This window comes from Glarea lozoyensis, assembly GCF_000409485.1.
Source record: "Glarea lozoyensis ATCC 20868 chromosome Unknown GLAREA6, whole genome shotgun sequence".
Taxonomy (NCBI): domain Eukaryota; kingdom Fungi; phylum Ascomycota; class Leotiomycetes; order Helotiales; family Helotiaceae; genus Glarea; species Glarea lozoyensis.
Genome location: NW_007361001.1, coordinates 463,010 through 484,142, shown reverse-complemented (window position 1 = coordinate 484,142; position 21,133 = coordinate 463,010). Strand labels below are relative to the sequence as shown.

Sequence of the window (21,133 nt, the reverse complement as noted above, 5' to 3'; positions counted from 1 at the left end):
TGGGCGTTATATTACTTTTGTCTAGTCCACAGAGACGTGTTTATATTGAAATCGAGTTTGACATACTCTGATATAGTGGGGGAAGGTGTTCGCAGGGAGTATTCTGTGATGCCGGTGGCTTAATTATGGTCTTATATCTACAGAGCGGCTACAAGACTTTCAATCTCTTCATCTCAACTGATGTGCGCAAAAAGACCAACTGGAAAGTTATAGCAGATAGATGAAGAATATTGCTAAGTTTTTCTGTGCTACCCTCCGGAGAACTTGAAATTCATTCTTCGTAGGCTGCGTCACGTTGGGTACTGGCACATTTGAGATACATAGGTAGTATTACATTATGCCACAGTTATGACAAACCCTTGGATGACTCGAACACCGTCGCCTTGTCAAATCATCTAAGCTGGATGTGCTGCAGACGTGTTACCATACTGGCGGATCATCGATTAAAGTGGCTTCCTCCGAAACCTCAGGACTGAGAGAAATAATTAGGAGTCAAGATTCCATAGCCCGCATAATACTGGATACGTTGGTCACATCCACCCCTGCACTGTAGTTCTGGACCGCCATGAGCTTACTTCGAAGTATTCGTGAGTATCCATGTCGACACTTAACGAATATCGTTAATTTCTGGCAGATGAAAACCACCATGCATTGACCGCTAGCTGAATTTATCCAGTCTACGTTCAAGTCATGTAACCCCGCTTCCCGTACATCGCCGCCTTGCAACCAACAAAACGAAAATATTAAAACCCTGCATTTTACTGTGTTACAGCATCAGGCGTCTAGCCCATTTCAAAAACAACACAAATGGCAGGAATAACGGGGAAGGGTATTTGACGTATCTGCGGGCCTTCGTTAATGTTTACGGGACAGGATCAGCGGATAACACTATCGATTGTGGAAAACTCCTTCTCTTCCAGTTGGTTACACAAGAAATCTTACATATTACTCACAATATTAAGCCAGTCTACGTCAGAACCATGCTAATATGACTTGGTAGTAATTTGGAGCGGCCGGCCGGGGAAGGCTACATACCTCCCCAGCGGAAGGTCACAACGCTGACATTCTCCATGCGCTCAAAGTCTCGGAAATGCCCCCCAATGATAATCCATCAAATGGTACATTCAGTATAATTATGAAACATAGCGCTAAGATGCCGATTCCTCTTTTTGGCAAACGGACAGGAAAGTCAGCGAACTTGAGGTGAGTTTTAAATTTCCGGTTGATAGATCACCGACCGTTCAGTATATACACTCGCAGGTCGATTAAAACCGCACCTGTGGAAAATAGGGGTACAAAAATTGAAAGTTGGGAAAGCGCAGAATGAAAGATATCATAATACGCACCATCAGTGGTTGGTAGGATTTCCTTTCCGCATCCCCGCCAAAAGCTCCAAGCGATAATGAGTCAACATTATTATGCGGGCTTGCATAATTCTCTCGGCAGAAGTTGTACATAACTTGAAATTGTTCTGTCACGGCTTTATTCGTTGTCGCTCACATGAATTATCAATTTAGTAGGCCCTTATGAAAGCATGTTTGAGCAAGCAGACAATTTAGTAACTAGGTCTGTGGTACGTAAATTGCTTTGAAATATGTACACGTGCTTTATGCTGCCTTTGGTTAATTGCTTTTAGCTTCCTGGTCCCACTCCAAATTGTATCGGTGCAGTAAAGTGAAACTATACCTATCCCAAAACAATCACCATTGATGGCGGCCACAGCTTCCATCAACAAAGTGCGCAGACGCCACTAATTATCTTGGTTGATATAATATAAAACCGTATGATGTGTTTTCTTTGCACTGCAAACACTAACAAATGACAAGGAACTTTGGCTTGTTTTGTAATGAAGTGCGTGAATGAAAAAAAGAAAAGACCAGGGAAATCTAGCGTTCCTTAGCCTACCCTTCAAACCAGTTGCTTTGATCTCACAAAGAGCCCAAATTTAGGCAGCTAACAGACATCCTGACATTATGTTACCCTCATAAGATCAAATCATTAAATGAGACAGTTTCCAAAATTGTGCTTCATTAATCCCGTTCCTTCGGACGTCCAGCGAGCAGGGAGAACGCTTCCACCGCAAAAGCAGACAAGGTTACATGGGTTCAACTAAGAGGGTGATTTCGAAGCCGAGAAAATCACCCGAATGACTTAGCTCATTTCATCGAATGTAGCTTGATTTAAGGACAATTTTTTTCTGGTACCAACACCAGAAAGAGTGCATGAACGAGCTTATGTCCAAGCCTCCCATTCCAGTGTCGCCCTGGGGTTTCAGTTTAGCCTCAAAGAAGAACCGCAGGATAGAATGCACCGGATGAAAGTTTTACACCCCACCAATGAGTTCTCGTGTTGTCATTGTCTTCACCGCTACGATGTCTCTTTCTCCGGAGGTGAGTTATCCGAAAGACCTGTAGGTCTCCAGAAGACATGAGTGATTACTGGCCAGAATAGTTATATTGCATTATTGATATTATATAAAAGAGTTACTTGAAAATTCTAGACCTAACTGAACTAACTCAGATGCTTTTATTCTTCAAACAAACTCGATTACCCACATAATATCTCGTGACACTGCATACCTCTAAAGACAATAAGTAAGATAAGCATCCCCTTACTTTTGTTTTATTTCCACCTCCCAAATCTTTCTACTTACTGTAATTAGTCTTATATCCTTGCCACCTATTACTCCTGGAAACCCACACGAGTTGATCCCAAATTTTCTTCCACTCTTCCCGAACGTGGAAGGGGAAAACCACACAACACAACTTGCACGACGGCCAATGGTATTCCAAGGAATATGTTAGAAGGTCATTTTCGAGGACGTGTTGAGGACGTCTCGGTTGTCGACCCTTCGACGCAACGATCTGGACAGTCTTGGGAGGCTCGCAACGCACCACTTGGCTTTGGCGGAAACGCACGCAATTCAAAGTTTGAGCCGACAGGAACGGCAGCTTCTAGCGTCAGTCTCAGCCCAACCTCAGCCCAGCCCAGTTTATCCTCGAGTCTTGTTACTACGGTTTCGTTGCGTCAAGGCCACCGAGCAACCGAAACCTCCACACATCTTCCACATGTCAACCATCGTCTGGCGACGCTCGCCCGTAAGCCCCAAAAGGCAAATATACTAATCATACAAATGACCAAGACTTGACTAATGTTTGGTAGTCTATTGAAAGCCTGGTTTCACCGGTAGAAGTGGGCAAACGGTCAAGTGTTGCGCACAAAACGGGTTGCGGAGAAGGCAAGTGGACATCGACTCCTAGTCGACCATATGATTTCAGCTTACCTTTACTCAACAGTTTGCAACACTTGTAAGCTCATCCAACAATACGACTTATCCCACGTCCACTATGAAGGGCAAAAGACATGTCAAACATGCAGGTGTAAAGCAGCGCCTTCGAAGCGTAACTTATGCCCACTGATCCTCCCAGAAGATGAAAGACACCAAATCTGTCAAGCACAGGTTACGGTCAACGGGCTTGAGATTCCAGACCGCGGCGCTCATAAGAACGCTGCGCATCAGCGGGAGAATATACCGAGCAGTTGTATTCCCGATTCGTCTTATACAGATGGAGAAGAGGACATCCCAAGCACCGCCCCTGTCCGAAAGAGACAGTCGAACAACGCGCTAATATCGAACGCCCTCCAAGCCCACAAAAGATCGAGACAGCCCAAGAGTAATGTTCCTACTCTCACAAATGCCCGGTCAGAATATGCATGGATGGCAGTCAATTCGGCTGCGGTGATGACTGGCGGAGCAGCCGCCGTGAAGTCCACGAACCTGGCCGTCGTGACTTCACGACCACCGGCTCAACGATTTACGACCAAATGCGAAGGTAAGCAAGACCTGATATCCCATTTCAACTCATCCGAATAACGTTCATCACACAGTCTGCACGACATGCAGCACCATACGCAGGCTAGACTGCGACGACCGCTACACCCCAACCGTTCTAGCAGGAGTTAAAACCTGTCAGACATGCAAACAGAGCGACGTTGAATGTTTTAACTCAACCAATGCGCGGAGAGGCCTGGCGCTCACACAGCCTGATAGTCATTGGCCAAATCGGACACCTCTCCAAGAAACCGACCATGATAGCCGGCGGGGGTCCCAACCTGAGGGCCAGGCCATGCCGAAATTGGTTTACGATGAGACTCTATATGGCGTAGACGACTGAGGATTTATTCTTGATATACTCGTGTCTAACGGAGTTCGAAAGCAAGGAGATAAATACGTTGTGTTTGATTACTAGAGTTAAGGCGCAAATGACATACCCTCGGCTAAGAACTTAGGCATAGAGTGGAACAGATGTACCCATAGTTTAGAGTACTGGCCACCAGACCTTTGATTTGGTCTTTCCTACCGGAGTTGGAAACGGATAGAAATATCCACATTACTCTTGGTCAGCGGAAGATGGCGCGCAAAGGAAATACCGCTGGCAATTTTGTTTCTTGGGTTTTATAGATATAGCTGGCGTATTCATCATTATTAAAGTTTGATTTGCAAAGGATATACCCTCAGTATCCTGTATCATCATTTCATCTTCGACTTCTTTCATCTTCGTACTTTTTCCTCTTCGTCTTCGTCCGCAGCCCTTTTGCGACATCAACAGCCACCACGTGCCCTTTCACTAGTACTGGACGCGTTCAAGAGCGAGTTAAGAACTTAGCTAATGATGCACAAACTCTAGTAATAAATATTTAAAATTCTTGATACTATTCCACATCATGCTATGCTTTTTCTAGATCGTCTACTTGAAGACGGCCAGCGATGTTACAGGACAACGCGCCTGCTTCTGCCTAGGTACGAAAGATTATAACCATGGGAAGTTATCTTTCCTGATGACGATCGTATCGAGAAAACCGGTGCCGCTCAACAAAACGTTATTTTTTGCTTGTCTAAAAGGCGTGCACCCAGAACAGGACTTTACAGTTCCCACACCGCCTACAGTAAACCGAAATATCGCGAAAGCCTCTAGAAAATTTGATCAGATCTAACAGCGCTCGAAAAAATGACAATGTAGTTGATTCGGTTCAAGGATTCGTCCAGGCAAAGTGTATTATTTCTACGTATTATGTAGCCCGGACTGAGACATAATCCATGCCGCCGACTTATGACCTCTCTAGAGCCACTTAAAGAGACGATTACAGGTACCTGTGAAAGTTGGGTCGGCGTGAACGCAAGGTTCGTTAACGTATGGAGCGATGTGTTCGGGTCTCTGTTTCCTACTCGATCTTCCCCCATTAGTATATGCTACCAGCAGCATCAATGTAGAGTTTACTAAACACAACGACCCGTCGGTGCTTACATATGTTACCAGTATTGTGGTCAGCGCTTCCTTCCATTGGGAATATCAGTAGAGTCTCTTTCTCACAACTGAACCACTATATTTCAACGCACATCAACAACCAGGGAGAAAAGCATACTTTTCGTGCCATTCGAGACGGCTACTACTGGGGTGAACCAGATTTCATCGTGCTTAAGTAGCTATTCCTACCTTAACATAGCATAAGACGCGCGCATGACCTACGCGCATTCGTATGAGTACATACGTACACCTACCTATCTAGCGACATCTTGCGATTACGAACAAGAGAATTTCAAAGGCATGACTTATGAAAACAGTTCATCAAATTTGAAGCAAATGCGAGAGAGACCTTCCTCACAAGCTTCCCGAGCGCCGACCACAATAGAAGAGGCAAAGAGACTTTCGCCTTCGAATCCAGCTTCCTCGCAACCGATCTAGCGGACTAAACCGTCATACCGAGAAAAACGATGTCGTCGTCGTCACCGGCAAAACCCCTTATTCGTACCTTAAAAAAATATAAATACAAAATCGCGAGAAAGGGGCCCACGGCATCTTTCGAGAAGAACATTACCGGCAGTCGAAGCCCTGAGATATGTGTGCGGATGAAGGCGCTTTCAGCCAGCAACAGTAGATGTATACGTGGACGAAAGAAAGTGTCGCATATACAAACCAAAGCGACCCGCGAAAGCCATGTTTACGGTTCTAAAATCCTGTCCGACTAGGCAGCTCTAAGGGGAAGAGAGACAGGATCGTCGGACTAAAAAACTCCCCCAAAATCCTGTCTATGATAGTAACAATATCACTAGACATTAAATTCCAGCCGAAAGCCCAAAAGTCCCACCAAAAACGGTCATTTCTACACTTTACAACGACATATATCTCATGACCTGTCCATTGGATGTGGTTGCTTTTAATGTTAAATACTAATTCAGAAGGCGGTAGTGAATATGTATCGAGGCTAACGTGTTTAAACAATCATTCGTGGTGTCGTACATTAATAAAGTCGGGCGTCCGAAAAAGAGTCGCTTTTCCGCGACGACCGTACTTTACTGCGGTGTATCGACGCGACGACATACTTGAAGCCAAAAGCTGGGCGATCGATTTCCTAGAAATTTCTAAATTAATTAAACCATAGAAAACACAATGAACAACGTCGCTATCAATTACTGTCAAGTTCTCGCTATAAGTTTTAATGTACAAAGCCCTTTGGCTCAAACTTAATGTCCGTGACTATATACCCTCGGCGCTTCTGATAGTCGGGCTTGTTACTAGAAGAATATACCGAGGGACTTTTTGTCCACTAGAGTTCATGGCGAGGAGGATAGACGCTCATTATTTTCGGTTACAGGAATCGAAGGTTATGGCCACGGCGTTTTGTCATCTTCGTATCGATAGTCCGACATAATGCTACGCCTCTTCTACGTTCATGACAGACACTACATACCGTTATATTACCATTCCGCTGCCGCGGAAGCCAACACGCAATGCAGAAACCCAGCCAAAGAGTACTTCGTACATGATGGAAATATCCAGCTTTCGCCTCCGCCACTCTACACGGTAACCTTACCATATGAGGCTAAGTTTTATTCGATCCTCGCCGATAATTTGCTAGATATATCTAGTATTACACTATTCTAGAGCGGTACACAGATGTGGAGAGCTGGTTATTTACATCTTGTACGAAGTACAATCACTTCGTTGTCGACGCTTACAACACCTGCGCTAGTGTCGTGACCTCGCGGGGCACGAATTTGGCGAGTGTGAGAGCTGGTCTGATGCGCGGAGAAAGGGGATTAACGTCACTTCATAAACGGGAGTCGGTTATTAGCAGGTAGGTATCCGACGAAGAACCGGTTCTCAAGCCGCGGGCATACATTAGTATTTTACATCCGGACTCCAACGTTCTAGCAACTATAAGTCGAGCACATTATAATTTCGACCCCGGCGCCCGCGCCACAGGTCTCTCCTCTTTCAATCTCACAACGCCCTATACACCGTTAGTAATCCGCCCCCCGCAAACACCCCTCCCATCACCCAAACCGCTCGAAAAAGGAATCGACTAACCTCCTGAAAACACGTCGCCACCAAAACCCCCTCCCTGGTAAACAAATGCTGCTGCACAACCCCCTCCCATCTCCACTCCACGGACTCCCCATCTCAGAGAACATCCACTCATCGGCCCTAAACGCGCGCGGCTCATGGAAATAAATCGTATGGTCCAGACTAACCATCATGCCCACCTCGGGTCTCTTTCCCTCGCCAACATTCTCCGCATCCCCGTGGACGCCCTCTGATTCCTTGAGTTTGCGCATGTATTGTCGGCGATGTTCCATTTCGGGCGTGGACTTACCATTGGGCGGGGGATTGGGCGGGGTGCCGAAACGCCAGAGATCGTGGATGCGCGAGACGGTGCCGATGAAATAGGAGTCGGACATGTAGGCCAGGGCGGAGAGATGGGCTTGGTGGCCGCCTTGCGGGGAGATGCGACCTTTGGCTTTGATCCACTGGCGAGTGCGTTTCTCGTGCGGGTCTTTGCTGTCTTTATTCAAGATCTCGATTCTCTTAGACACGAACGGGCCGTTCCCTTCTTCATCATCAACTTCACTGCCGTCTTCATCGGGCGGTACGATGTTCTGGGGTAGCGGGACGGCGTGGTTGACTGTTTTCCTGCCGCCGCTGTTTTCGCGGACGAAGGACATGGTGGTTGTGAAGATGGCTTTGCCGCGTTGTTTCGCCTGGACGGTGCGCGTGGCGAAGGATTTGCCTTCGCGGATGTGCTCGACGTAGTACATGACTGGGATGGTCGCGTCCCCGGCGAGGACGAAGTAGCAGTGCATGCTGTGGACGGAGAAGTTCGTGGGGACGGTTTGTTGGGCTGCCGCGAGACATTGGGCGATTACGGCGCCGCCGTATATACCGCGAGCTCCGGGGGGGTGCCATAGAGGGCGTGTGTTTGTAAACATATCCTGGACGGTGGTGTTAGAGGAGGATGTCGCTTAAACCGCCCGGGAAAGGGGGGAGGGGAGAGGCTTCAACGAAGGTTTTGGCAAAGCAGAGACTCTTACTTACAGGACCGATTTGCGTTAGTTCCGTTAACTCCAACACATTCTCAATCGCTGACTTATTCGGATCTAATGGCGGAGGCCTCACAAGCGTTCGTCGGTCCGCCATGATGTCTAAACAGTTGAGTGGTATATGAATAGGGTGTTTTCCTCTTGGTGCAATCCTCTAGCAGTTGATAATACAATTTTGCGTACCTCCAGAATTGAAACTGCAGGGCCTAATCTTCACTTAGTAGCTCGAATAAAACCACGTCTCATGAATCTCAATAATTGAGAAAGAAGAGCTGTTATCAATTGACGTGTCGTTGAAAACGTTTGAGCCGAGGTTCGGTGCCAGAATCGCTCATTGTCGGACCGAGCCCGGAACCCCTTATCACATGTCAATAATAGGTACCTTAATGCTCCGGCTTGACAAAGTAAACATCAGAAGATTTATATTTTGATTTAATATTCAGATTATCTAGATAACACATATTTCGGCGCTAAACTGCCGTTCCCTGGGTATATTAACCTTTCCTATAAACTCCATCTTCCGTTTTTCCGAACACCTTTTATCCAATGTGATGGCTAACAAAGGCCATATAATACATCGTTGTAGGACCGTAAACTTAGCCAAAATGAGGTTCAACAATCACACTTTTCAGTATGATAAAATATCCAGTACGATGATGCACTAAGTGCTGTACTCGCCCTTGACCCGCAAGGTGGGCTCTGGAAACAACCTGGATATTGAGTCGTAAACATGCGACAAATATCAGCTTTTTTTCAGCCGACAGCCAATTTCCTCCTCTTGGGCCCTCTCTCTTCGCCATCCTGATCTTGTTTGCCGTGTCCCTCTTCGTCTTCTTCTTCGATGGCATGAGGATTGGTGGCGGTTTCTATTCCGTGTCCTTTGTCTCGCATATGACTTCTCAGATTATCGCTTCGAGTGAAGGATTTGGTGCAGCCTTCCCATTTACAGACCCACGATCCCTTCTTATCAGCCGAGGCATGCTGGGTACGTTTATGACGACGAAGATTGGATGGTTTCCATTTCTCGTCCCCACTGGGAACATAATCACATAGGTCGCATTGATACAGACGAGTCGTACCGCTCTGTGGTGGTGTTGGTGGAGGTGGCGTGGATGCGGCAGAGTCGGGTGAAGTTGATGGGCTTTCGACTGTGACAATTGGGGGTAAATTTGGCGGATTACCCTGTGATGTCTGAGTCTTTGGCCTCGGTGGTCCTCGGGACACTGACGACGAAGAAAGCGCGTGTGTAGAATTTATAGCATTGTTTGGCCGTGATGCGGTGGGGCGCTTTTGGTCTGACTTTGATCTTCTTACTGGGGCGGACACAACAGAGGAAAGAGGCTGTAAAGAGTTGCTCCTAGCGAGAATACTAAATACTGTCAGTTTCGAAGTCACCACAACCAAAGATAAAACATACCAGCTTTCGTTAAGAACGTCATCTGCGTCTCTCATAAACTCGTCCATGTGACTTCCCATCCGTCTATCACACCTACCTAGAACGTTGAGGCTAAAGCCTAATGGTGCATCGTCATCCATGTCAAAGGCTGCCTCCTCTTCGTCGCTTGGGTCATAGCATAATTCTTCGGGAAGCAGAGTCTTGATACGTGCGATGTCCCGAATGCGATAGGCAGCTCGAGTTCGTGAGGGCGATGTCTCGTATAGGCTATTACAATGCTGTGACACGTAGCACAGAAATCGAAAGTATGCAGGTTCCGACTGTGACGCAAGCTATACGGAGTTAGCTGTCACCCAGACAAAATCATACAAAGATAATCTATCTTACCTTGCCTGCGCACATGAGTTCAAGCTCTAAATGTCGCACATGTCTGATACGGCCACGTTTTAGGCGCGCCTCTATCTTGACTACATCTTCGATGAAGCCCTCGATAGAGGGTGCTTTGATGAGCTCATCGATAACTTCGACTTGTGCCTTCTTTAAAAAGGCAAGGTCTGAGGTTGTCGGCGGCTGATCGGAATGAGGTTTGCTCTCGGTGATCACAAAGCTTTCGAGTACTACTTTTGTCAACACCTAGTCATCAATGGATGTTCTCGACTTACTGTCTAAAAAGCGTTGACAGGCCAGATAGAGTAGATTCTGCTTATCCGGGGAGTACAAGGGAGGTGCGGCATCACCGCTCACGTCTTTAACAGGCTGCCAGACTGCCCTGGCGATTCTGCTGTATCTGACACGATCTCTTTCGGATCCCAAGTCGTGTACCCATGATAGCGAGTCATTAAACCACTCCTTGGTATGTACTTTGATCTCGTCATGGTCAACGGCGATCGAGAACGCGTATGCTATATGTGTAAAAGCAAAGACTTGCACAATTGCTGTCGGATTACGTCCTTCGATAATACCAGCTAGCACTTCGAGTCCAATCGACACCATTGAAGACCGGGACATCGCGATTAGCTCCTGAGTGATTGGACTTTCAGGCAACTCGCGCAAAATGTCCTTGGTGTGAGATATGTGCGCATCTAAAACTTCTGAAAAGGATTGCACAAGAGTACTAGCACTGGACCAATGAGCTGACTGCATCTTCGGCTTTTTCGTGCTAGGGCATCTGCTTGGAGAATGTGAGCTATCAACGGGGTCGATAGCTTCCTGGGGATGATTCGTAAAGGAACGATTTGACTTCGCTGAGTTATTCCTGGATATCTCTACGGAATTGGAAATAAGTTGAGTGGTAAACGTTTCTTCTCGCGATCGCTTTTTACCTCTCGGTGCACTGAACCCCGGATGTAACTCAAAGGGCGAAGAAACGCCCAAGGTCGAGAACATCGTTGCACTCGTGTAACCGGAGTCGGTCAGGAAACTATTTCCACTGGCATCGGTGTCGGTCGGCGATATCTCCTGTAGAATAGACGCGTATCGATCATCTGCGCACATGGGCGAGACGATTGTTGCGGACATCGGCTCGTCAGGTAAGTCATTTTTTGACATGCTGTCAAACCCACGTTCTGGATTCAAATTGCACAGCTGGGTATTCAGAGGGGGGAGCATATCCAAACTTCCTCGTTTCTTCTGCGTAGGGATAGGAACTTTACATGCCGGTCCCGGATTAAGCCAGATATGGTCTGGTTCTGCATAATCTTCATGACTCAACCAAGTTTCCTGTGCATTAACACCAAGTTCCAGGGGACATTCAGACCCGGTCATTTCGCATATCTGTGTATCCGGTAGTTCTTGAGAAGCCCTCCAGTCAAAAGTTCGACCAAAAGAATCTTCAGCTTGAAAGCTTTGAGATGGAAAGCCCCTCGCGGGACCGGCATCGAACATAGTAGGGAAGTCCGGATGGTGCTCAAGCGTATTGGACTTCTCAACATACTTCGCAATACTCATATCTGGCTCGGGTTCCGGTATTGTGGAAGTGCGATTTCGTTTCGATCCCAACTTAGAGAAGATCCTTTTGGCTACGGTCGTGATCCGGTCAGTCTTCGAAGGTGTGCCCTGGCATCTTCTGCATTCAAAGGAGCCCGCTTTCTCTGGCTTCTGGCAGTGAAAGCACCAGTACAGTCCCTTTGCCAAGTGTTCGCAGTCCCAGACATGTTGTAACATAGTTTCTTGATCTTCAAATACTGTCCGACACCAAAGCAAGGGACATGTTCTTCGTTCATCTTCCGTAATGGGTTCGTCGGTAAACTTGCGAGTGTAGGCTACCCATGCTAAGAACCTCAGATGCGATGATTTATGTTTAGGAAACTTTCGGGAGCTACTGATGTTAAAGATGCATGTTCAGATATCAGAAGCAACTTACACGCAAGAACCGTATAGCGCAAAGTTTGTCGCATTCATGTTGGACGGCGACGAGCCATCTGAATCGGCATTGTCCTCACGACATTTCGCAAGCTCGTTACCCGGCCCCAATCTTCTTACTGAGATCTCTTCGCTTCCCCGCGTGAAGGACCGTTGGCTGCGACTCCTCTTGCTCAAGAACGACATCGTGACTGTACTCGCCCAAACGTGGCGCCGAGAACCAAAACAATCGAGTAGGAGGGGCAAGAATGCTAAGACAGAACAATAAAACGGAGCGATCAATCAAAAGAACGAAACACCGCGTCCATATTGCCACCGCATACCATATGAGTTATGTATCAAGTACGGACGATTCCTGACTGTTGCGTCGTTACTCGTATTCTCAGGCGAGAAAGTCAGGACTCGTCTGCAGACAAAAGCAAAGCCACTTCGGAGGAGGTGGAAGAAGATAGGGTGGCACGTCCCAAGCGGCTTGTCCAACGGACACTTTAAATCCCGTGAATTGGCCAATAGGTTGCACGACGAGGTATCTGATTAATCGAACGGTCCTATCAAGGTACAAAGTTCAACGAATTTGGGGGTGAGGATGGCCATCCGGTATGGTGAGTGGTGGGGTGATTGCCTCACGACCGCCTCGCCAATGAACCTTGCAGACCTGAGAAACACAAGGCAGACAAGCTTAGGGCTGACAGCTTGACAAAGTTTGATCAATCGCAAGTCAAGGGCCGAGAGAGCAGCGTATGATAACCTTTGCGCGGCAATTGTGAAGGTGCCGTTGCTACTCGAGCGACTTGGAGCGTCTTTCCGTACAATGGTAGACTCCCCAGCTCGGAGTAGAGATCACTCACATTGACTGGTTGCTCCGTAATGATGCTATTTGGTAATGATGCTTCTTGATGGCATGGTAATATGCTGAGAAATCCATAGACCAGGTCGGAACTGTTGGACATCTTTTTCGAAATGCAGTCTAGTCGCAGCGCATCACGCCCTCAGACAGAGATACACTGAGTGTGAGCAACCTAAAAGGTACCGAAAAGTCAAAATGGTTGGTGTCGCCATCATCGGGAAATCTGGCTTGTTTTCCAGGACTCTGCATATGAGTGCATATGCAGGACTTCAAGCTCTTTGGTAGATTTCGGTGAGCTGCTGCCGTCTGACTGGTTCTCGAATATCGGCGGGGCTTACATCCGCTGTTCGTCAGGATCGAAGAGGGTTGCATCAGGAAATGGGTCGCATTTTTGTCGAGAGAGTGCGGCTCTGACGCGGCTGCATTATTGGTATATGGAGTCTCAAGTGGAGGAGATATGGTTGTGGTGGAGATGATTCGAAGATGTAGTTGTTTTGTTTCACGTTTGGAGATTTGGAGAAAGCTTGCTCCTTTGACAGCGGGGGTATCCGTTACCTTAGCTTCTAGAAACAAGGGTCGAGAAGTCACGTGCAGTCGGCTAGAATTATGGTCAATTGTGGTCTTTTCGTGGTTCTTCTTGACACGCAGACGCCTCTTCGCTTCTATCTTTCTCCAGTAGTACTCTCAATGAAACGAAAATTTGTAGGATGAAGTAAGTGCTTGACGGTTCGATGTCACATGAGCTGCCTCTTTTGGAAACCGGCCAGACTTGTGGTTCTGGATTTATATCGTACCTTCATAAGAATACCTGTAAGAATCTTTCAAAGAAGCAAACTATTTAATGATTCTTGACAGTTGAGTGATTGAAGCCTGGAAAAGGTGGGATGAATTCATGCCATCGTAGGTATCACTTGCCGGCATCAGGTGGACATGTTGAGTAGGAGGAAGGGTGAAGGTATACTTTGAATACAAGAGCCGAATTCGCACATCTACCATGTACAAGTGAAGAAGGTATATCATCTGCCGGCTCTTGTCTCGTGCACTATGGAAACCCTTTTTGCTGGTTTCAAAACAGTCCAACGATGTCCACAATTCGAGACAAAAACGGCAGACTAATTCTACCATCGTTTTCCTTCTTACCTCAAGGAAATTTAACTTTACGTAGGGTAGTTCAGGCTAACTCAAGGCAAGTGTTGCGCTGAGCTGTCTTCCATGAAGGGAAGAAAGCTCGGAACTTGGAAGTTGCAAAAAGGGGACTCGGTCAGGTGACTTAGCTCTACGTCATCTCCACTCTGCAGGTGCAGGTGTACGGAAGCCGGATTTCCACTAGGCTCACCCATTGAATCGGTCACAACGTGGCTGGGACTTGCTGCTCGCTTGGAAGGCCAGACAACAATCAAATTAAAATACCCGTCAGCATAAACATCATCCCGATCAAGACTCATGATAGCTTCACCTCTCTCCACCCCACCTTGCGCTGTCTACATGAGACTCTTGCGATATTCTTCTGCGCTACGAGTCTCACCTCTTCACACCGTGACAGCCGCAAATCCCCGACAACCAAAATACGAGTGCAAGATCGAAACCGTCGACTCGAGGCTCGGGCAACGCGGACATAACAAATGAACGCCATACGGCAAAAATGTCGCCCGAAACACCAAGTACTAATTCTCAAGTGCTACCCAAGGACAACAAAGGGCGCGGTTGATGTGAAGCCCAATTCCAGCGAGCTCAGCTACCTCCTTTACTATGCGACGACTCGACGAAGCAAGGTGCAGAAGGTTGGGGCCTTTCTGGAGAAGAAGACAGCGAGCGATGTGTGGAGGGCACGGATAGGGTGAGCTGGGACAGATTTCATTCGAACTTCATATCACAAAGGGCATGCTGATGGTTTCGATTTTTGCAGCAATGTCCAGGTTACGCTCCAAATCCTCGCGGGCTTGATTGAAAAGGCGCCCCGAGATCTCCCCCTTTACGCTCCTTACGTACTCAAAATACTCAACATAATCCTGAGTTCTCGCGATATCACTATGGTCGAATCTTCTATACCAACGTTTGAAGCCTTCTGTGAGCATTACGACGGAGCGTCTCTGTCGACCGACCAAGAATACCTCCAGCAGTATGAGGAAATTGTCAAGATATATGCGTCTTTCGCATCCACTCGCCCCCCACAGACCAAGTCCCCTATGACTGCGCCGCTTGCCATACGATGGAGAAACGTAGGTTTGCAAGCGATCAAAAGCGTCGCGTCGTCGGAAGCGTTAGCGTCAATCGCAGGAAGACAGATAGATGTGATAGTACCGATGCTTTTGGAAAATCTATGGACAGGAGACGAGGATTTTGTTGAGATGCTGGAGCAGCGAGCTGAGCAGGAGGTCAAGACGGATACGGAAAAGGCGATGCTGCGGCGCCGAACCAGCGCTGCGACGGTACGGACCGTCGACACAGTGGGCAATCCCGGTGGAACCGTGTCCGCGACCACGGCGGAAGCGGACAAGTTGGCGGAAGAAAATATTGGTGTCCTCGCTATGCAATGCTTACAGAAGATTTTTGTTGTGCCTAACAGATCCCAGATCCATGGAGCCACAACTGCGACACTTGGGTTCATTACAGAAAGAGTGGCGCAAAATGGACAGGTACTTGACGAGAAACCTCAACGCGACAGTCACGGAGGCTGGGCGCCAAAGATCTTCGAGAAGATTGCTCGGTGGACGCCTGTACAAGATCGCTACGTAATTTTGGTTACAGCGATGGAGGTGCTGGTCCGAAGCCCTGTTCTCGAAGAGCATCTGCCAACGCAACTACTTCTCGCGACAATGATCGACTCGCTATTGAAGTCGGACATCAATTTGATTGGTTTAAGCGTCATGGATGTCTTACTATCGCTTATACATCATATTGTGAAGCTACTTCAGTTGTCGGGAGGATCACCTAGCCGGCACGCGTCTCTACCGGTGCAGGGCGAGATCCAGCAGGGTAACGGCGGGTTGGAATCTAGTGGTATATCAACGCCGAGCCCGTTACGCAAAGAGCTTCTGTCTCGACTCCAGGCCTGCGTTGGAGATCTTGCGACCCACGTTTATTATGCGGACCAGATTTCCGACATGGTCTCCGCTGTTTTAATGAGATTGAAGCCATCTCCTTCTACAGCGGCAACCACCATCGCATCCATTGAAAATCCCAACCCAGGAAACTTGGGCGCCGTGGGTGACTTGCTCGATAGCACAAAGACAGATGGATTCTTTCTTTTTGGCACAGCCAAAGTCAAGGCACTCGAAGCTATCAAGGCCATTCTGTTTGTCGCAAGTCATCGAAAGACTGTTATTGGTGGAGCGAGCTTGGGCCGTAACTCTGTCCCTTTAAAGGTGTGGGAGGGAACGCAGTGGTTACTAAGGGATAGCGATGGCAGAGTTCGAAAAGCCTATGTCGACGCACTTTCCACTTGGCTTGACACGGAGACTACAAAATCAGATCTAAAAGTTAAAGTAGAGAAGCACAGGTTATCATCCAAGCCTGGTCACAATAGCTCGTCGGTGAATCTCACCAAGCGTGCTGTATCCAACGCGTCTCAGAAAGAGAAGCAGCCTAAAGTCGCATCGACTACCTTTTTGGAGCTTTTACACTTGGCGGTCTATGACAATGCGTTGCAATTTTCGGAGAGCGAGTCGGACTATGTGTTATTACATCTTTTGCTGGCCAATCTCATTCGAAATCTTGGTGTGAACGCCGTTGCAAGTGGCCTTCCCATGATATATCGATTACAAGAGGATATTCTGGAAGCTGAGACACCTATCGCCAAAATACGCATGGGTAGCTTGTGTCATGGTTACTTTTGGATTCTGAGCGAGCGATTCGACTTCGACACCTCCCCTGTGGGCCGCGTTCTACACAACGAAATCAACCGACGTCGAAGCAAGTCATTTTGGGTCGAGCGTATCCGGATGCCACCCATTGGTCTTCACAAAATCACAACGCCAGGGACAGCATCTCCTGAACGACCCCTCCCCACACACAATATTGAATCGGAATCACTTACTCCCTTTGATGACCGCTTTCAGATGGTGAAGCTTATCTCACTGTCTTATGCCGATTCGCTTGCGTCCGCGCCTACTAGCCCACCCACATCTCCAGGGCGTAGCTTTTCGCATCCGATTTTGAGTACCGGTCCTGCAGTCACTGAGAACGTAGAGCTTCCCGAGAAGGTCAAGGATCAGATGATGGCAGAATGGAGTAGGGAAGCAGTCATTGCACTCGTCCAAGAAGGAAGCAAGTCCGTTTCAATAACTGGATCTCGCTCTGGTACTCAAGCCACTGGTCATCGGAATTTCCTTGCCGTGAACGGTATGTCTAACAGTGGAGGCACCAACAGCCGGAATCAGTCGCCGCCTGGGGGAGTGACTTCCCATCATTCTCACAGGGGCAAAGCGGATTCTTCATATGGACTTGTGGGCGAGCTTGGCGCACTTGCAAAGTTGAGAAAGGGAAGCGGCAATTCCGACACACCGGCAAGCGAATCCAGTTTCAACTCCGTCACGCGTGTTGACCAGCTCAAAAGAGTGCTGTCTGGTCAAGTCGAAGCACCTCCCGTCACCCGAAAAGGCATGGCACACAGCGACGCGAGTAGCGAAAGCATGGTCAGCTACGACTTCACCGCCTCCGAATTATCCTACAACCCAAGCCCCAACCACCAAAACATCTCGTACATGGAACGCTCCGCTTCCCTACGCGGGCCAAACGGGCGACCTAGATCCAAATCCCGCGACCACGTCGCCGCTCAAGGCGAACATCAGCGCCCTCTCACATCTAACCCCTCAACCGGCCGATCCGAGCCCTTCATCCATCTCGACGGCGAAAATTTCGACACTGTCCCTCCCGTCCCGCCTCTACCTTCTTCTCTCACCGGCAAAACTACCGCGGTCCAGGACCATGCCTTCCACGACCCGCCGAAGAGTCTGCATACGAAAGACCGTGAAGCGAGTTTTGGAAGCGCGATCTGGGGCGATGAGGCTACGGCGGTGGATCTGGAGAGGGTGCTTAAGGGTATTGATACGGAGGGTATGGCGAAGGGGGATGTGGTTGGGAGTCCACCTTATTGATTTAGTTTGAAATGGTTGGGTGGTGAATGGATAGGTTGAGGGGTCTAAATCGTGGGTGAGTGGGCGGAGAGGTATATGTGTATCATTAGTCGTATATAGTGGTTTAGATGAAATGATTGGGTTGAGCGGGTGGTGTTTCGGGTTGATGGGTGTAGATGGGGGAGTAATAGATTTTGTTTGAAGGATATCTTATATGACTCGCTAAACCTATTCGGGACTGAGTGAGTGGAACTAGGCCAATCAGGTGAATCAATAATCAACTGGAATGTCTCGCCGTCAGCCTTAACTGCCTGAGGCTAAGAGCGGGGCGCTTGACACTAGATCAGTCCACAACCAACGTCTCACCATCTAGATCAGGGTGATCAGGGAATTAAAATCCTGGTAAAGTGTAGTTCAACAGACATTCAAAAGTCTACGTATGTACATACGTCACTATGGCTTCTCGGCATGGACAGGAGTGCAGAACTCAGCCATCTGTACAATACACGCGGAACATGAGCGAGGTTCCAAAGAACGATGGGGATTTAATTGCAGCTCGTACAGCATGTCAAGACATCTCCTTTATAATGGATGGGATCTAACAAAAAATATCAGCTAGTATATGCAGGCATTTCAGCAGTTTTCAGCGACCATCAGACCGCAGTAGTCGCCGTCGCTATTCGTGACTGCACTTACCTCCTCGATTTCTCTGTCGCTACGATCGAGCTCAATGGAGACTTACAGGAAGGTAAAGACTGTATTGCGGACTATATACTACGTGAATTGGGGACCTATGGACGGCAAAACATGAGCAAATACATTGGTGCTGGAGTGCCATGTGATTTACTCAAGAAGAGTCCAACACTTGGCTCTAGATTATGGCTTGAGCTCGATATCGTTCCTATCTCGATCGAACCTGAAGCGAAGAAGGGTAAGAAAGAAACTTGTTTTTGGAATGTCAAATTTGTCGATGAGCAGGCGGATTCGATGGCTAGGAAATGTATTTTGTAAGTTTTGCTCCACATATGCAACTCACATCACCGTTCTTGTATATAGGATGTTTCTGGTTTTATTTCGATGGTATGCTGTTAACGCGACTCATAGGTATTTCGGCCCAACAATGACAGCGATTTTGCAAGTAGGGTACCGAGGCATCGTGGAAGTTGATGCAGGTTACAAAGCACCTCTACTCACGTTAGACAACTACAAAAGCACATGCGGCTCACATACATGGGATGCAATGCTTAAGTTCGTTACTTCATTGAAGAGAAAGGGAACAAAAATTGCGTTCTTTAGCAGCACTCCTCAAGGGGGCGGAGTTGCTTTGATGAGACACGCTCTTATCAGACTAGCAAGACAACTGGGGGTCGATTTGAAGTGGTAAGTGGTAATTGTAGGAATATGGTTATATGAAAATGTAGCTAATCATGTGTGCGAGGTACGTACCAAAACCTAAACCGGGTGTATTTCGCATCACCAAAACAGTCCACAACATACTACAAGGAGTTAGCGACAAAGACGAGCGAATCAGCAGCGAAGACAAAAAGACGTTATCAGATTGGATCCAGGACAATGCCAATAGATATTGGCTATCAGAAGGGGGACCACTTAGGCCTCCTGAAGAAGGAGGCGCTGATGTCGTGATAGCAAGTCTAATTACCTTTGGCATTAAGAAACTTCTGACTAGAGTAGATTGATGACCCTCAAATGCCATGTCTCATTCCGCTCATCAAGAATTTGACACCAAACAGACCCGTCCTCTTTAGAAGTCATATCCAAATTCGGAGTGACTTGATTAGCAAAGAGGGGACGCCGCAAGCGGACACCTGGCAATTTCTTTGGTCGAATATCCAGCTGGCAGACATGTTCATCAGCCATCCAATTCCTGAGTTTGTTCCGAGTAACGTGCCAAATGCCAAAGTTGCTTATCTCCCTGCAACCACGGATTGGTAAGTCAATTCATTTTCGAATGCCTCCAGGGATCTAATTAGCGACTAGGCTCGATGGACTGAACAAACCTCTCGATGAATGGAATATGGGTTATTACAGGAATTTGTACAACCAACAATGCCATACCGTTGGAATGTAAGTCCTAGTACCTTTAACTGAAAGAAGCGGCTGACAACCTTCTCACAGGACGGAATTGAAGTGGCCGTCTAGTGAGTTTCATAGAAGTTGCAGGTATCAGGAGGGTTGCTGACATGAAGCACAGAGAAATACATAATTCAGATAGCTAGATTCGACCCCGCAAAAGGAATACCAGATGCCATAGCGGCCTTTGGGGAATTCTGCCACCTCCTATCAAAACACCACCCAACTATTGAAGTTCCGCAGCTCATAATGTGAGCTAAGCTTCTCTTACCATTATATCTCTACTAACATCACGTTTCAGATGTGGCAACGGCTCAGTCGACGACCCCGACGGAACAAAAGTCTACTCCCAGACAATGAACAACCTCAAAACCAATTTCCCCTCACTCCTCCCCTCAGTCTCCGTCATGCGTCTAACCCCCAACGACCAGCTTCTCAACACGCTCCTCTCATCCTCGCACGTTGCCCTCCAGCTCTCCAACCGCGAAGGCTTCGAAGTGAAAGTCTCCGAGGCAATCCACAAAGGCATCCCCGTCATCGCCACGAAGAGCGGCGGCATACCCCTCCAAGTCCAGCACGGCAAGAATGGACTCCTAGTCGAAGCGGGCGATAGCAAGGCGGTTGCTGGATATCTGCTGCAGTTGTGGACGGATGGGGAGATGTATGGGAGGATGAGCGGGTATGCGAGGGGGAGTGTTAGTGATGAGGTTGGGACGGTGGGAAATGCGTTGGCGTGGTTTTATTTGGTGGATCAGTGGGGGAATGGGGACGGGGTTGTGCCGGGTGGGAGGTGGGTTAATGATTTAGCTAGGGAGGAGGCGGGGGTTTCTTATGTGGAGGGGGAGAATAGATTGCCTAGGTTTTGAAGAAGGTTGTGGCGTATCGGTACTTTTCGGGTGGGTTTGTTTACTTCGTACGTTGGATGTCACGCTGCGTTGAAAGCGTATTTCAAAACGTAGGTTCAACGTTGTGTAATTATATCT

General features: G+C 47.9%; 5 protein-coding genes across 5 annotated transcripts; 3 read left to right on the top strand and 2 right to left on the bottom strand.

Annotated features, from left to right (window-relative positions):
- Positions 1–2,336: 2,336 nt before the first annotated feature.
- On the top strand, positions 2,337–4,175 carry GLAREA_02456 (uncharacterized protein; the record flags this gene model as incomplete). Its single annotated transcript, XM_008087542.1, has 4 exons — positions 2,337–2,390; positions 2,663–3,098; positions 3,429–3,833; positions 3,889–4,175. 4 exons carry the CDS (start codon positions 2,337–2,339, stop codon positions 4,173–4,175), a joined length of 1,182 nt encoding a protein of 393 aa, XP_008085733.1.
- A 3,058-nt stretch (positions 4,176–7,233) lies between these two features.
- On the bottom strand, positions 7,234–8,477 carry GLAREA_02455 (Thioesterase/thiol ester dehydrase-isomerase; the record flags this gene model as incomplete). Its single annotated transcript, XM_008087541.1, has 3 exons — positions 7,234–7,293; positions 7,535–8,272; positions 8,376–8,477. The coding sequence occupies 3 exons, from the start codon at positions 8,475–8,477 to the stop codon at positions 7,234–7,236; spliced, it is 900 nt and encodes a 299-aa protein (XP_008085732.1).
- Positions 8,478–9,133: 656 nt separating this feature from the next.
- Positions 9,134–12,323, bottom strand: GLAREA_02454 (C2H2 and C2HC zinc finger; the record flags this gene model as incomplete). Its single annotated transcript, XM_008087540.1, has 5 exons — positions 9,134–9,749; positions 9,798–10,108; positions 10,164–10,393; positions 10,439–12,093; positions 12,139–12,323. 5 exons carry the CDS (start codon positions 12,321–12,323, stop codon positions 9,134–9,136), a joined length of 2,997 nt encoding a protein of 998 aa, XP_008085731.1.
- Positions 12,324–14,606: 2,283 nt separating this feature from the next.
- Positions 14,607–18,080, top strand: GLAREA_02453 (uncharacterized protein; the record flags this gene model as incomplete). Its single annotated transcript, XM_008087539.1, has 2 exons — positions 14,607–14,821; positions 14,891–18,080. 2 exons carry the CDS (start codon positions 14,607–14,609, stop codon positions 18,078–18,080), a joined length of 3,405 nt encoding a protein of 1,134 aa, XP_008085730.1.
- A 434-nt stretch (positions 18,081–18,514) lies between these two features.
- Positions 18,515–21,016, top strand: GLAREA_02452 (UDP-Glycosyltransferase/glycogen phosphorylase; the record flags this gene model as incomplete). The annotated part of the gene is made up of 9 exons (XM_008087538.1): positions 18,515–18,617; positions 18,679–19,066; positions 19,164–19,439; positions 19,498–19,699; positions 19,752–20,008; positions 20,058–20,144; positions 20,196–20,218; positions 20,272–20,401; positions 20,452–21,016. The coding sequence occupies 9 exons, from the start codon at positions 18,515–18,517 to the stop codon at positions 21,014–21,016; spliced, it is 2,031 nt and encodes a 676-aa protein (XP_008085729.1).
- Between the last annotated feature and the right edge of the window lie 117 nt (positions 21,017–21,133).